The sequence below is a fragment of the Trematomus bernacchii genome, unplaced genomic scaffold, assembly GCF_902827165.1.
Source record: "Trematomus bernacchii unplaced genomic scaffold, fTreBer1.1, whole genome shotgun sequence".
Classification (NCBI taxonomy): domain Eukaryota; kingdom Metazoa; phylum Chordata; class Actinopteri; order Perciformes; family Nototheniidae; genus Trematomus; species Trematomus bernacchii.
Genome location: NW_022987910.1, coordinates 2,716,264 through 2,731,509, shown reverse-complemented (window position 1 = coordinate 2,731,509; position 15,246 = coordinate 2,716,264). Strand labels below are relative to the sequence as shown.

General features: G+C 40.1%; 1 protein-coding gene across 1 annotated transcript in view; it reads right to left on the bottom strand.

Moving 5' to 3' along the window:
- Positions 1 to 7,936: 7,936 nt before the first annotated feature.
- The window catches only part of trarg1a (trafficking regulator of GLUT4 (SLC2A4) 1a), a 15,481-nt gene continuing 8,171 nt past the window's right edge, over positions 7,937 to 15,246 (bottom strand). The window contains exons 2-3 of the mRNA XM_034115206.1: positions 10,680 to 10,806; positions 7,937 to 10,025 (exon numbers count right to left, since the gene is read on the bottom strand). Coding sequence (XP_033971097.1) covers positions 10,018 to 10,025; positions 10,680 to 10,806 — 135 coding nt within the window. The 3' untranslated portion in view covers positions 7,937 to 10,017. The remainder of the gene's footprint in view (positions 10,026 to 10,679; positions 10,807 to 15,246) is intronic.

Genomic DNA, 15,246 nt, shown 5'->3' with positions numbered 1-15,246 from the left:
TGAATGATGCCAATGCTCTTCAGGGCTTTGAATGCTACAAGTAGCTGCTGTGTGATTGGACGGATTTCATTAAGCGTATATGCTTTCTGTCTGTTAACCATAAAGTCCAAAAGGCTCTGATCCAACATCTCAAATGCGAGGCAAGAAACGTCTCCGAAAAAGAAATTGTCAATACATCTTATAAGGTTGTTCTTCTCTGGGTCAAGCTTCCTGATTTTTTCTAGCATTCTCACTTCTTCAACTTGATCTTCACTGTCTTTGTGAATCTTAATGGCTATAATCTCTGAGGTTTTTAGGTTGACACATTTTGCAACCTTGCCAAATCCTCCTTCTCCAATAAAGTCCAATACTCGATAGTCTGCAGACTTGCTGGAGATTACGTCTTCTTTCTCTACCTGAAATGTTTCAGAATTGTTTGAAACATCAGATGAATCTGAATGGTCCAGGGTCCAGATGCTTGACAAGCTACCTACTTCGTTTACAAAAGAGCTGCAGCCCAGGTCCTCGGACTTCCCTAGATTTGAATTGTGAGCAATGGAAGTCATGGGTTGCTCTTTCTGTGAGCTTTTCCTAAAAGATGTGATAGGAGGATCTTGACAGAAACCATCTGGCCGTGCGTCTGCATTACAGGAGATTTCCATGTCTTTCTCTCCACCACTCGAGTCAGTTTCGTAATTATTGACAGGAACATCCGATGCATCAGAATGGTCCAGTCTGCAGATGGTCATCCACCTAACAGCATCTGTTACATAAGGGCTGCAGTCCAGGTCCTCCTCCAGGTGACCCATTGTTACAAAGCTGTGAGTCAGGGCTTGCTCGGGTGTGATTCGTGAGTTAGCATCCAGGTCAAATAACCATTTAAGCAGTTGTACAAAGGCCATCCTGTCTTTCAACTCAACTCTGCCCTTTTCCTCTACGTAATCCTCAAATGCTTCATCCAAACTTGAATACTGGTCTAAAGCATGCTCTGAAATGTCAGACTCAACACCGGTTCCTTCCTTGTACTCCTCTGGCGTTTTAAATCTCCACTCTGGACTATTTTTCCGTTCCCTAATGAAGTACTCGGAGGAGAACTTTCCAGCATTTAGCAAGTGGTCTCCTGGTTGGCCAATAAGATGGCAAATTACTTTCATAATACAGTATGTTGAGCTGTCAGGGAAGAGGTGATCAGCAATATACATCTCTGTAATAATACATCCCAGTGACCACATGTCTATGGCCTCAGAAATGGGGAGGCCCAAGTTCACCTCTGGAGCTCTGTATTGTTGAAGTTGCATTTCTGTTCCAATTTCTACTTCAGATGTTGGGATGGCCTCACCAAAGTCGATCAATTTAATCCTAAAGGGCTGATTCTGGTGGTTCACAAGCATGATGTTGTCATGTTTAAGGTCTGAATGAATGATGCCAATGCTCTTCAGGGCTTTGAATGCTACAAGTAGCTGCTGTGTGATTGGACGGATTTCATTAAGCGTATATGCTTTCTGTCTGTTAACCATAAAGTCCAAAAGGCTCTGATCCAACATCTCAAATGCGAGGCAAGAAACGTCTCCGAAAAAGAAATTGTCAATACATCTTATAAGGTTGTTCTTCTCTGGGTCAAGCTTCCTGATTTTTTCTAGCATTCTCACTTCTTCAACTTGATCTTCACTGTCTTTGTGAATCTTAATGGCTATAATCTCTGAGGTTTTTAGGTTGACACATTTTGCAACCTTGCCAAATCCTCCTTCTCCAATAAAGTCCAATACTCGATAGTCTGCAGACTTGCTGGAGATTACGTCTTCTTTCTCTACCTGAAATGTTTCAGAATTGTTTGAAACATCAGATGAATCTGAATGGTCCAGGGTCCAGATGCTTGACAAGCTACCTACTTCGTTTACAAAAGAGCTGCAGCCCAGGTCCTCGGACTTCCCTAGATTTGAATTGTGAGCAATGGAAGTCATGGGTTGCTCTTTCTGTGAGCTTTTCCTAAAAGATGTGATAGGAGGATCTTGACAGAAACCATCTGGCCGTGCGTCTGCATTACAGGAGATTTCCATGTCTTTCTCTCCACCACTCGAGTCAGTTTTATTGATTTTCTCTACCTGAAATGTTTCAGACATTTTTGCTATAAAAGGTTCTTCAATGCTCTCTAAATTGAGTCGATTTAAAGTGGATTCCTTTGTCCTACACTGAATGTACCCAAATGTGATTCTTCCTGTAGGCATTTGGAATGTGACATCATTGTGAGTTCAAGGCAATACAACGCATCAAAGTGAACAGCATTCTAAGCATGACATCATCATGACTCCAAAGGATCAAGCCAATAGGATTCGAAATATATTCAAATGACATAAATATGATGACATCATCAACACAGATCCAAATGATTTTTAAATGTATCTTTTACAATAAAAAAAACAACAATATATTCCTGTTGTCCAATCCAATTTCTTTAGAAAAAAAGTTTGTTTTGTCATGCCAAAAATCCTGTCACTGAGACAGAGTACCACAGCTCCTTACTGCTTACAATACAAAAAACAATCAGTATTTAAATAACGCCTTATTTTAAATACATACAAAAAATAAAGATTATTCACTTAAAATCATCAGCTTGATCCAATCACTTTTGGTTTCTTCTTTACATTGCAGAATAAGTCTAAGAGCTTATTCTCGATTTTGAGCCTTGATTTCATTTTTGAAAAACAATGAACACTGTCACAAAATCAGCCGTTCTTTGCACAAATGTCTTTAAACTGCGTACCTCAGAATAATTCATTCAACTTTCCAGTGATGATCGACCCGACCCAGTCCCCCATGGTTGTTTTTGTGAACGGCATAGAGTGGTGAGGTGACGAGTCCTAAAACCCGGAAGTGAGTTAGCATTTTACCACTCGTAAAGATCCCTCGTCTCAGAGCCAATGGGATTTCTCCATAGGATTTTGGAAAAGAGCTGGAAATAAGGTCTGTGGTTGAGACACATTGAAGAGACGGATCACGTTTTGTTCTACGACATTAAATACATCAGCAGTGGTGATTTTTGAAGAGTTTACGTGTCTGAAAAACAATGGTTGTTAACAAGTGGCTGAATAGGACTACAGAAGTTGTGGAGGACATTGTAGGTCATTACACCGAACACGTAAACACTCCCGCTAAGTTTGTTTGCCCTGTTCTGCTTGAAAGCAAGTACCTGCCTCCTGCAAACTGTTCAAACAAACAATTCAACTTGTTCAATTTTGAATCTGTATTTTTGAATATCGATCTTAAGTCGGCGTGACGTTGAAGTCGTGCGACCCTGCTGTAGTTCGTTTATAGCATAACGTTAGCATTTTGCTTCTGGCGATTAGATTTATGATAAGAAAATTATAAAAGTAGGGTAGACATGTGGAGATTACTTCCGGGTAAATACGTCATCCCTGCACCACTCTACTGGGGGTTTCTCAATCGCGAGTAAAGCTGCTGCAGAGCCACTATTTCAAGCATACTACGTCATCGAGTGCCGCCGAAGTACTGTTCCAATCTCCAGCATACTTGGAAATCTACCGAGCCCGGCGTACTCCGTTTGGAGAAATATCGAGGCTGCACATGAGTAGACTCTGCGGTCTTAAAATCCCCACAATGCTTTGCGCACGGACCAATTTCCAAAATCTGTAGCGAAAAATGTAAGGCGGGGCCTCTCATATGACACACACCTGCACACTTGCTAGCCTGTTCCACTCTTTATTTTCCAAATGTCAGGAAGTATTCTTGACTCGCTTCTGAAGCAAGATGCTCGGCAGACATGTGCTACCAAGCAAGCGTACTCACGATTGAGAAACACCCTATAGAGTCGGGCAGGGATGACGTATTTACCCGGAAGTAAGCTGCGCATGGGTTCCATCGACAAAAAAACAATGGGATTTCTCCATAGAATTTTGGAATATTGTAAAAAAATAAGATCTGTGGAAAACGAACCTGTAAGTGCATGTTTTGTTCAGCCGGATAATTTCCACATGTCTGCCCTACATTTATAATTTTCAAATCATAAATCTAATCGCCAGAAGCAAAAGGCTAACGTTACGAAGATTTTTTTTAAATATTGAAGTTAAAAGCATCAATCTGGTGCACTTTGAGAGCAAAATGAAGAGATCTATGGATACATCTCTCAACACCCATATATGTAATATGAAACAGAACTTTAACAGATTTACTATTTCTTTATGGATATTTTACTAATCACTCCCCTTTTAAACTGTATTCTTGTTTTACTGTCATATAGAATTTCATAACTGTTTTTCCTTTATTCTCTTGTTTTTTTTAGAACTATAATGATCGTATGAAGGTGTGCCGCGGAAATAATCTTTTGAATAATTCGTGACCAAACCGTTTGAGACCCACTGAGATCATTTAGACTAAAGTTAACTATCTAAACACTCAGAGAGACCTATAGCTCACCTGAGTCTCTCAGTCTGAGAGGAAAGGACTCTCCTCCAGCTTGTTGTGGAACAAACAGCTCCTTATGTCCATTAGTGCAGCTAGCTAACCAGATGCTAACAACACGGTCCTCCCTGCTGGCACCGGTCAACACGTTCTCACTCTCTCTCGCTCTCTCTCTCGCTCAATCACACTAAATGCGTGCAACTCTCTGATTGGTCTGGTGTCTTGCCTCTGTTGAGGTTCAAGTAAAGCACGATTAATGTATTATATTATTGAGGGACAATTGTCCAGGGCTACAAAAAAAACATTTGGGCCTTTAAGGCCAGGCGACGCCACTGATCATTATAGTTATTAAAAAATAAGAGAATAAATGAAAAACAGGTATGAAATACTATACTGTAGGACAGTAAAACAAGAATACAGTTTAAAAGGGGAGTGATTAGTAAATATCCATAAAGAAAAAGTACATCTGTTTACAGTTCTGTTTCATATGGGTGTTGAGAGATGTAGGCTATACATAGATCTCTTAATTTTGCTTTCAAAGTGCACCAGATTGATGCATTTAACTTCAATATTTAAAACAAATCTTCCCCGGGGAGCATGCCCCCGGACCCTCCTAGAGGAGGTTAGGTCCACCCCCCACCTAAAACATGTTCACATGGATAGGATACTAAATACATTTGCACACTTTTTATATGGTGGCCTATGGCCATACGTTTCTGTTTTGGTGGTCGTGCCACAACCGTGCATGTATGCACAAGTCATACAGTAGGTGCGCTATAAAATAGCACTACACCCCTGCAATGTGTGTGAAAGACAATAAACTTTACAGCATGTTTTGAAATTGAAGTTGCGTTGGTGTTTTTGTGTTGGTTGTTGACGGCAGTGTGCAGGGCCGTCCCTCCCTACAGGCTGATCATGCAGACTGCATGGGGCCTCACCTTGCGGAGGGGGCCTCATCTTGCGGGGGTAGCCTCAACTGAGCCGCAAATGCGTCTCAAATGCCTATGCGCTTATGCGGCGCAATTATACCCCTTTCACACCAACGCAACTCCGGTTCAAGCTCCGTGCTAGAGCTTTTCAGGTTCAGAACCGGTACTTCGGTTTAGCTCCGGCTCTTTTCACACCGCTCAGAGCCCGACTGGTGCTGCCGCTGCTGCGTCATGACGTCACAGTTTACGTCGCTGATTTTCACCCCAACGGAGCTCACCTCACAACAACAACGGGTCGATGATCGTGTTGCTTTTAATCATACGAAGCCAGATTAAATTAAATAACGACTTCTCCAACCTTATACTTTTCTCCAGAGTGCCGTGGTTCATTGTTTATTAATGTGTTTCAGCGGCATTTACCGACCGCTGCAGTGCTGCTGCTCTTCCATGAGTGTATTCTCCCGTTAGCTCCGGGTTAGCTCACACGGCTCTAAAGTATTCACTGTCTGACTGTCACACAAGCAGCTGATACATATCCCCAGTTCCCCTTAAGTGAATGTGTGTCAGTCTGAATTGACGCTGTTTGGCATCACAACGCTGTTATGAAAATGTCTCTGGTATAACATGAGTGATGTTAGCATAGCAACCGAAGCTAAACTGACTACTTGCTAAGCCGTTTTCTACAGGCACTTTTTACTGGCGTATTTTTCATTATGATTCTACTTTTGATAGACGGACATGACAACCTGTGCAGCCCATGTATTGATTCCATCCGATAGCTGCTATAATAACAAACAAAACGTCTGCCTGCTCTCCACAATGATCAATAACAGCGAACGGATGGTCAAAGTAAGGTACAAATAAACAGAATCACACGAAGCCTGGTTAGTGTTGCCTGACTTTATAAAGCGTGTTTTTTTTTTACAAGTGTGTGGTTGCGTTCTAGTCACTTTGCTCAGCACTACTGCTTGTTACAACTTTTATTTGCCGTACTCGCCTTAACTGTTAGCTCAGGTTAATCTCGCCCCCCTCCGACGTAAGCGTGACGTATGCGGTTCTTGCTTCTAGCCGGACAACTTTTTGGTGCTCGAAACGAACCGGATTCCGGAGCTTAGAGGCTGCTCCGCTGCGGTGTGAACAGGAAAACCCGGTGCTTTTCAAGCACCAGCACCGAACCGGCCCCGAAACACCGTTGGTGTGAATGGGGTATTAGAAGGGTCGCGCTACAGTAACTTCTGACAAGCACAAAGTCTGTTTTCTCACAGCATCTGAAATGTAAGTCTGTGTCTGTAGAAACCACACACGTACAGTCGAGTGGTTTGTTAAATCTTTCAGTTGATGATGGCCTCAATTGTTTGTATTGATGGGCTTAAAAGCTTTTTACGAGGACGTTAAATATAGGTAAAGTACAATTTTACATTTATACAACCAAGAAAAAGCTCTCACCGATAATGGTTGTATTTTTTAACGGATTTTCTTTCTGGATTGGTGTGTAAGGAATGCATCAGGCAGAAACTCTGTGTATTGTGGAGAGATGGCTTTAGAAGTGAAATATCTATCACAATTGCTTTCTTCCCCTTTTCTTCCCAGAGTTGTAGCGGCCATGATAAATGGTGTTTTTCTGCCCTGAGGCACAATGTGTCAGACCCGCTGTAGGGACAGGGTTTAGAGCAAGAGCTGTACAGACTGCAGAAGCAATCTCTTCCATTCCGTCTCTATAAAGTGAACATTGCACATTAATATTACTCTTACAGGGTGGCACGATTATTTTCATTTACTTTATGATTGGATTTTTTTTAAGGATAAAATATTTTAATTTCACTTATAAATAATTTTAAATGGCACAGCACTGATTTTGCTTTCATGTTGTGCTTCATACCTGCTAGTGTACTAATGGGCAATGAACTGATATCATCGATACCAAATGAAAACGTTGAAACATGACATTATCTTCATTTAATTTAGGGAAACCTAAGTTTGGAATCCGGATTAACAATCAATTAATTGTGCAGCGGCAGCCCTACATTCACATACCGTCTTGTTTTCTATTTCACTGTACATGTGTAGCTTTTATTTTGTCCACTCTTATATAGTATATGTAAGGTAATTGAAATAATATTTGTACTTTTTAGGATTTTGAATATTTCTATCACTCTCTGGATTATTACCTTTTGCATAATGAGCGACATTTCTCATAAGTAAAATTGTTTTAATATATATTTTTCTAACAGTTCAAACCATACACTTACAGTTGGGTATTCCTTCTTACCAATGGTCGACAGCATTGTTCTGTCGGTACACTATTTATCTCCTGACTGAAACATCTCCGTAAGTATTCGATGGATGGCCGTGTTCTCAAGAGGCTAATAACATGGCATTTCCCTTTTTTTAAATATATACTTTTTTATAATCAAATACATTATGTCAGACTCAGCTGAAGTGCTAATACATACTTGTTAGTTTTCTAAAAAGATAAACTAAGCTGGTGAACGTTAGCATGCTTATATTATTAATGAATACAGCCTAAGAGAGCTGCTGCGTGGCAGTATATTGTTCTTGATACTTTTTATAAGTCACTATACAACTCCAAGAAACATCATCAAAAGGCAAAAAACTTGGACCATGCATGGTAACATTTATTACAGACATGCAAAATGTACACCACAGAGATGAAGACTGGCACACTCAGTAATACATCTGAATGAAAGGAAGGTTTGAACTGTTTTACTGACAGAGCAGAGCTTATTGGCTAGACACTTGGCTGTTAGAGTAAACCTAGAGCAGTAAAGTACACACGTGATGCCATTTAGGCAACGATGTTATGTCACATGTTTTTAATTTGGTGGTTAACATGGGGAATCTTTGGATTTTGCTGCTTTAGATGGATTGTGGGATTTGTATGTACAACTATGAATTGAAATGGAATTTCTTGAAGCCCATTTCACACAAAACATAGTGCTATGTAGTGTTAATGTTTGACAGGTTGCTGTTGTTCATCCTTACATTGTGGATGTTTATTTTATTACTTGGTAGAATCTCTGTCTGATACATTGAATCGCTCATCAGTTGAAATCAGCTGGTGTTTCACTTGTTAGAGCCCTTACAAACACACTTTATACCTTTTTAAAGAAACCTTTCCCGATTGAAATTACACGCACTAAAAAATGAAGCATTAATGCCCAAAGAAGCGCTGTGGATTCATATAAAGCGACACGGTCTTACAGTGATGTTCCCTGTGCTAGTAGCATAAGCCTGTAATGTGTCAATACAACAGTCCTGAGGAGCCACATGGGATAAATGCAGTGACTTCTTTCTGATAAAGTGACACATACAGACAATCTGTCGTGCTCGGGTTTCAAAGACAGGTTCTTTAAATGCTATTTGTTGTTACTCAGTCAAACTCTTAGGCCTGTTCATTTACAAAAAATAAATGTGTAAGCCTGTTTGGCATATAACATGCGTACATATTGCATATATATTTCCCATATAAATACATTTCATAACAATACAAGAAGCAGAACAAAATTCAGTGGCATTTAACAGTCAATGTAAGAATGGAAATTAGGAACTATAACACTATAATGTACAACGGTAGAAAAAGGAAAATCTAAAATGGAGTTTAAGGGAATAAGACGAGACAGAACTGACGCCACTTCATCAGGTTTTGTGGTGAAGATAGGGAGATGTGAAAGGAAAAGAAGGATTTTGGGGTGTTTGGCATGCGTTTCAGTCTCTGCCAGAGCAGGGCAAGCTTCAAGATATTCTGGAGACACAAAGGGGCGAGGGGTGATCACACACTCTACAGCGGCTGGACTCACAAAACGTACACAAATCACTCTTCATGTGCAAACCTGTCGGCCTCTCTGACTCCTTCAAAAGAAGACACAACTAATAACAGTCAAAACCAAGGCAGGATGTTGGTAATCTACATTTGGTCTCAACTTTGTTTTTTGTTGAAAAAATTATAATAAATAACACAATTAAAAACGTGTCCCCTGCCCCTTTTCACAAACCCTTGAAACTCTACTGATAATAGGGCTGACGAAGCAGCCATCGTAACATTCTTAACAAACCCAGCACCACTTGGCATACAAACATTTTTATAAAATGTACATCTATTGTATATATATATATATATATATGTTCATATATCCATATTTCAAATATATTTGAAGCTGTATATGCTTTGAATGCAAGAGGTTCAGTAAGGAATATATGTGGATTATATGCAGCTGTCCGACGTTTGAAGCCCAAACCCAGAATCAGTTTCTCAAAGGAGCACACAGTTTCTTCTTCACTCTCTCTCAAGCGTTGATCGTCCTCTTCGTTTTAGGAAGTCCATTTTTTCAAGAAACCTTTATGAGTCCTCCTGGCTGCATACAATCATCATTTTCTGTTTCCTCTGTTTTAACCTGAACATTGTTACTTCAGGTTTCTTGTTATTTTTGTCAAGCAATTGTTACTGGATTCTAATGCATGCATCTCTGGATTTTTCTCTGAATGTATTTATTTGTTAACTTGCTTTCGTTAGTTGACCATTTTTTTTGTTGCTTTCTGAGGTCGGTGATGATGTAATTACAATATGGCGTGGAGTAAGGAATTGTATTTATTTTTCTTTTTTTTTGGGAACGGCTTATCCCCTTTTGTTGCATCCGTGGTTCGACTTTCACGGTAAATGGTTCCCCCCTCGGTTTTAGCTTACTGCAAAGGAAAGAAGAAGAGAAGCGTGGCATCGTCAGAGAAAGTCCGCTCACACACATCGACAGCTTAAACCCGCCATTAAATTCATCATCTCTTTGACTGGTGCAGCTCAAGTGTGTGAGGCTTAGAGCGGTAAGGTAGCCGCCCTGCTGCAGTCAGCCCACTACAGTCGCTGCAGTGCTAAACAATCCACACAACACACACACACACACACACACACACACACACACACACACACACACACACACACACACACACACACACACACACACACACACACACACACACACACACACACACACACACACACACACACACACACCTTGCAAATGTGCTGAGTTGAGACATTGAAAAGCACACATCTCATGCTTGCGTGGTAGTGTCATATATCACGCTGTAACCGTAATGCAGTGGGTATTCTTTGTTATTGAACACTTGATGGCAAAAGCCCTGTGTGTATCTATTGTGTCTGTGCACATACAAACACTTTCAGCTGATGCAAGATATACTATCATCATAAAATACATGCATACTAATTAGCATACTGAGTTATAGAGGCTTCACCAAACACTGTATGTAAAGATGAATCATTATCCCAAACATAAACTTGCATAAAATTTTAAAATGTGTCCTTTCTTGTCGTTGTTTCTGTACCTGAAACTGAGACGTAGACCACGATGATGACGACCCCCAGGCCGATGGAGACGATACTGAGCAGACGGGCGAGTAGGCCCAGCCTCCTGGCCCCGTCCATATCCCCCCCCTGTAGGCTGTTTCTGGACTGAGACACACAAAGCACAGGGAGGAGCATTTGTGATGTTGAGCGAGGTTAGCTGTGATGTGACATAGTAAAACAAAAAACATACCACATAAGGGTAGAAAGGGTTTTATGAATAAATGTAATTTCTCTCACAAATAGGTGCTGGAGAGGATTATTCATTAAATTACTTTATTTCATGAATGTAATCAGCTAGCATACCGTAATAAATATATGGAGGAACCTTCAACCCACTGAAAAGCAATGTACTCTTAATACTTCTTACTCTTAATAGTCTTAATAATCGCACTACTCTCCTTGGCTAAAATACTCTTATCAGATCAAAAGAAAGCCTTCACACTGAAATGGCTGCAAAGGTTTGAAGGGTTTGTCAAATGTTTACAAAATAATCTGTATGGAGAGATTGACCTGAACCTTAAAGACTTATATGATCAAAATGTAAAATAGTGGAACAAATTGTCTAAATATGAGACACCTATTACATTGCAAAAATGTTGCAAAAAAATATACTATACTGCTAAAGCTGTGCCTTTTTACATTCATTATGTTGTTCATGTAGGTCTGTGGACAGTTCATCGACTTTCATATTTTCCATATCCACAATGAGTTTCTATAAGTGAGCTTACATTTATTAATACAAGCGATAAGAAACAAAGAAAACCTTTATATTTCTGTCACACAAATAAAAAGGGGAACCACTCACTTAGCTGAATCAGCATTTACCACATTAACTCTATCAGTAAAACCTCAAAGTAGCCCCGCCACCATCAGCAGGAGAAAGATCCCTCTGCAGGTCAGGAGCCGTACTCTCCTGCAGTTTTCTGAGAGTTACACTTTACTGAAATATTTATCAGGTGGTTTTCCGTAAACCGGCCAAGTTCATTTAAAGGGGAAATTACACACATGCAGTAAAGAAATGTTGACTTCTCCACTTGCTATTGAAATTGAGACATTCATTTATCGTCCAGCTGTTAACGGGGAAATTGTCTATTTCAGATTGGCAGATTGGGATTGATGGAAGGATGTGACATGCAGAGCCAATTGCACGGAGTAGGTGAGCGCAGCAGAGTGAAGGGGCTGTATATCAGCTTGATGTTATTTGTATATTGCTTTATGTATGCTGCGGATATGAAGACAGGTTGATTTATGTGTGTGTGTGTGTGTGTGTGTGTGTGATGTGAAGCACGACGGATATGAGTCCTGCATGCCGGTGTGTTGCGCTCATGTGCCAAAGTCCCAAAACAACAAATCTTTCAGCGATGACGTCACTTTCTTCTCATCACCATTAGATGCTGCTTTTAATATGTGATACTGTTTGAACATACTGCTGTGCATGGTGGCACAAACAAGGACCAATATAAGGCAATCACACACACCAAAACAATATACTGTATGACTTTGCAATGGTTTGGTTCTAGACATTGATTTTGTTCTGAAAAACGAAAATATTTACTTTATTTAATAATTTATTTAAGATATTATTTGACATTATCTTGTCTTTCAAATATTTTACAAAGTCTTTACTCCTTTTATACATGTGTTACTTTCTGAAAAGTGTGTGGTTTTAAATACACATTTGAAGGAGACATTAGAGCCGATCTTCCCTTGGAAGGATATGACAGCACTGTTTGTTTATTATGGTAAAGATGGGCGCTGTCATTTTTTACAAGTCAAATTCAACCAGCCATTGCATACACTCATTAGCTCAACAAATGTGTATTAATCCATGGCTGAAAATAGTCCCAATTTAGTCAAATCAAAACTACAGTGCTCAGCTGTTTGAGGTAATAACTGAGCCCAGAGACACGGAAAATATAAAGTTTGTGGTTGACCCTCTGTTTAAAATGAGTGTTACAGACAGGGTAAGGACATCAAACGTATGAAAGACTAAAATACAATATATGGTTTGGAACATTTATTGTGATTGGTTTACTAGGAGAAATATATACAATGACTAACAACTGAATCAGGTCAATCAAGATGTGGCCTCTGTTTGATTTCATCCATTGACATTATACTAGGTGAAGAGATTAAAATAGTAATGGAGCTAGAAAACCTAAAATAATATAATAAGAACAATGCATAGCCCGTCCCACCTTACCACACATATAGTGGCCCAATTCCAATCCACCCCCTACACACTACCCCTCCGTTTGCGCGTTCGTGCGGAGGGTCCGCCACATTAAGTGCTGTTCCAAACCAACGAGTGTGGAGGGGGAGTGGGTAATCAAGCCCTCAAACAGCGAGTCTGCATCGGTGCTGACTTCACCTGCTGCCCATATATATCTATGTGCTGCCCTACCTGACCGGAGTCACGCTGTGTGTGTCCGTCAGGAAACAAGCTGTAAACAAACAGTTCCAGCAAACATCCACTGATAAACTGCGATGTTAACAACCTCATGATAACCTCATATTGTTTTAACGTAGGATCGTATACCTGTGTTTAGTCTAGAAAAAGGTAAATGTGTGCATTTTATTATAAAGTTGTGTATATTTACAGAATGTTGTAAAAACTAAGAAGCTTATAAACATCAGGTTTAAAACTAAAAGAGCTTTACAAAAAAGTAACACAATTAAAGATGTTTGGAGTTTTATTTTACTTCCTGTTTCTGCCGGAGAGAGGGGAGGCCGTCCCAAAGCTTGCCGCTGTATTTACTGCCTCCATCTGACAGGAGGGAGCCTCGTTGAGCTGCGAGTGTCACTCCGCCACGGAGTGGGAGTGGGTAGGGTGTGATTTGGAATTGGGCCATATAGTATGACAGCTAATGGCCGAACAGAGGCGTGTTTCTATCAGCCCTCAGTAAGGATTACAGGTTGTACTGAGAAAAGGAACAACTTCATTGGACACTGGAGAGTAGGAAAAGCGTTGCAGGGTCTGATGAATGACGCAGAAGACGGCTTCTAGCTAAGAGGCATTTGGTTTTTCCCACAATAAAAGGGAAGATCATTTATCTGGTCGATGCGTTCCACTTCCTGTTGTCTGTCTCTGGTTGTGTGACTAAAGTCATCCATCACGCAGAGTGAAACACTGCAATGTTGTTGATTACATTTGAATGGCACTGAGCGTCTTTATGACAAACATTTAAATTCTAAAAGACAACCGACCCTCCTTTTATTCCAGCACTGCCAGCATCTTTTAATCAGATTACGTGCCACGCCAGGAGGTAAAAACTGTCTAGCAATGCATTTGAGAACAAATTAGGGAAGTAATGCAGTGGTGCGTCCTCTCAGTAGATTGTAATCCAGAGCAGTTTGTTCACAGTATCAGCGTGTGAGAGTCAACCTGGGTCAGCTTCCCTGTGTGGGGTCGCTTTAACTACTTTTTGAGTCCATGCTCATGGTAAATTGAGACTGTTCTGAGGTCAGTCTCAGGGGGAATACAGTATTAGAAAAGTGTCAATCATACTCTTTGTTAAACAAGAGCACATATAGAAAGGGAAGGGATCACATCTTTAAAGTTTGAATTCAAACCTCCCATGTCATTTCTCATGGAACACTTTCACTTTGAAGCCTGATGAAAACTCCAGGAGCTGTCCGTGGTGCTGCATTTCTTTATTTTTATACTGTGTGAAGTACAGCAGGTCCTCTCTCTCCTCTCATCTATATTATATTACACCACTAGATGTCTGCAGGGCGCTCCATAAAAAGGTCTTGTATTCAATGTAATCATTACCACCCATATCCTCCTTTTTGGAGGACAAAATGGCCAAAATGTCCTGTTAGAGCTAATTCTGTACAAAGAAATGACTGTATGAATGTTTGCCTCTTACATTACCCTCAAATGATGTTTCTTTCATTTAAAACCATTGTTTTAAAGTCATAGCAAGGACAACACAGAGAGAGAAGTTGTACTAGAGAGGACGTTACATGAAGGGAAGACGAGGTACAACTATATTACAGTGGAAACAAATGCCTGAGCTAAGGTGTTTTTGTTATCTAGTAAACAATATTTCTTCCTTTGTTTAGTTTTTGACCAAAACAATGCACTTTAAATCACAATACGTTGTATGTGTCTGCAGCTGATCAGTCAATACTGAGGGTGCAGAATTGGGGTTGCCTTAGTATAGGATAAGATTACACTGTAAAGAGAGAGAGAGCTCTTCATCATCCTCTCACTCCCATGAGCCTCTCTGTCTCCAGACTGTCTCGGTCTAGTTAGATCCCACAATGCACTCTGTGCAGGTGGTGCAACCCTGGGGGGCTTATTTAAATAAAGTGCTGCTGGCCAGGGAAGTACTCTTAAATAAGTACAGGATTAAAAACGTTTGTGAAAATATTAACCTTTTAGTAACCTTTATTATTTATAAGAAACATTATTCAATTGGCTTTAATTCAAATGCCTCTGGAGAAAGTGATTAGACGTTTTATTGACGAAAAACTATTGAATTAAAGGGGTTCATTCTAACTTCTAAAACGTAAAATGTAAATCTTAACTTAAGCCAC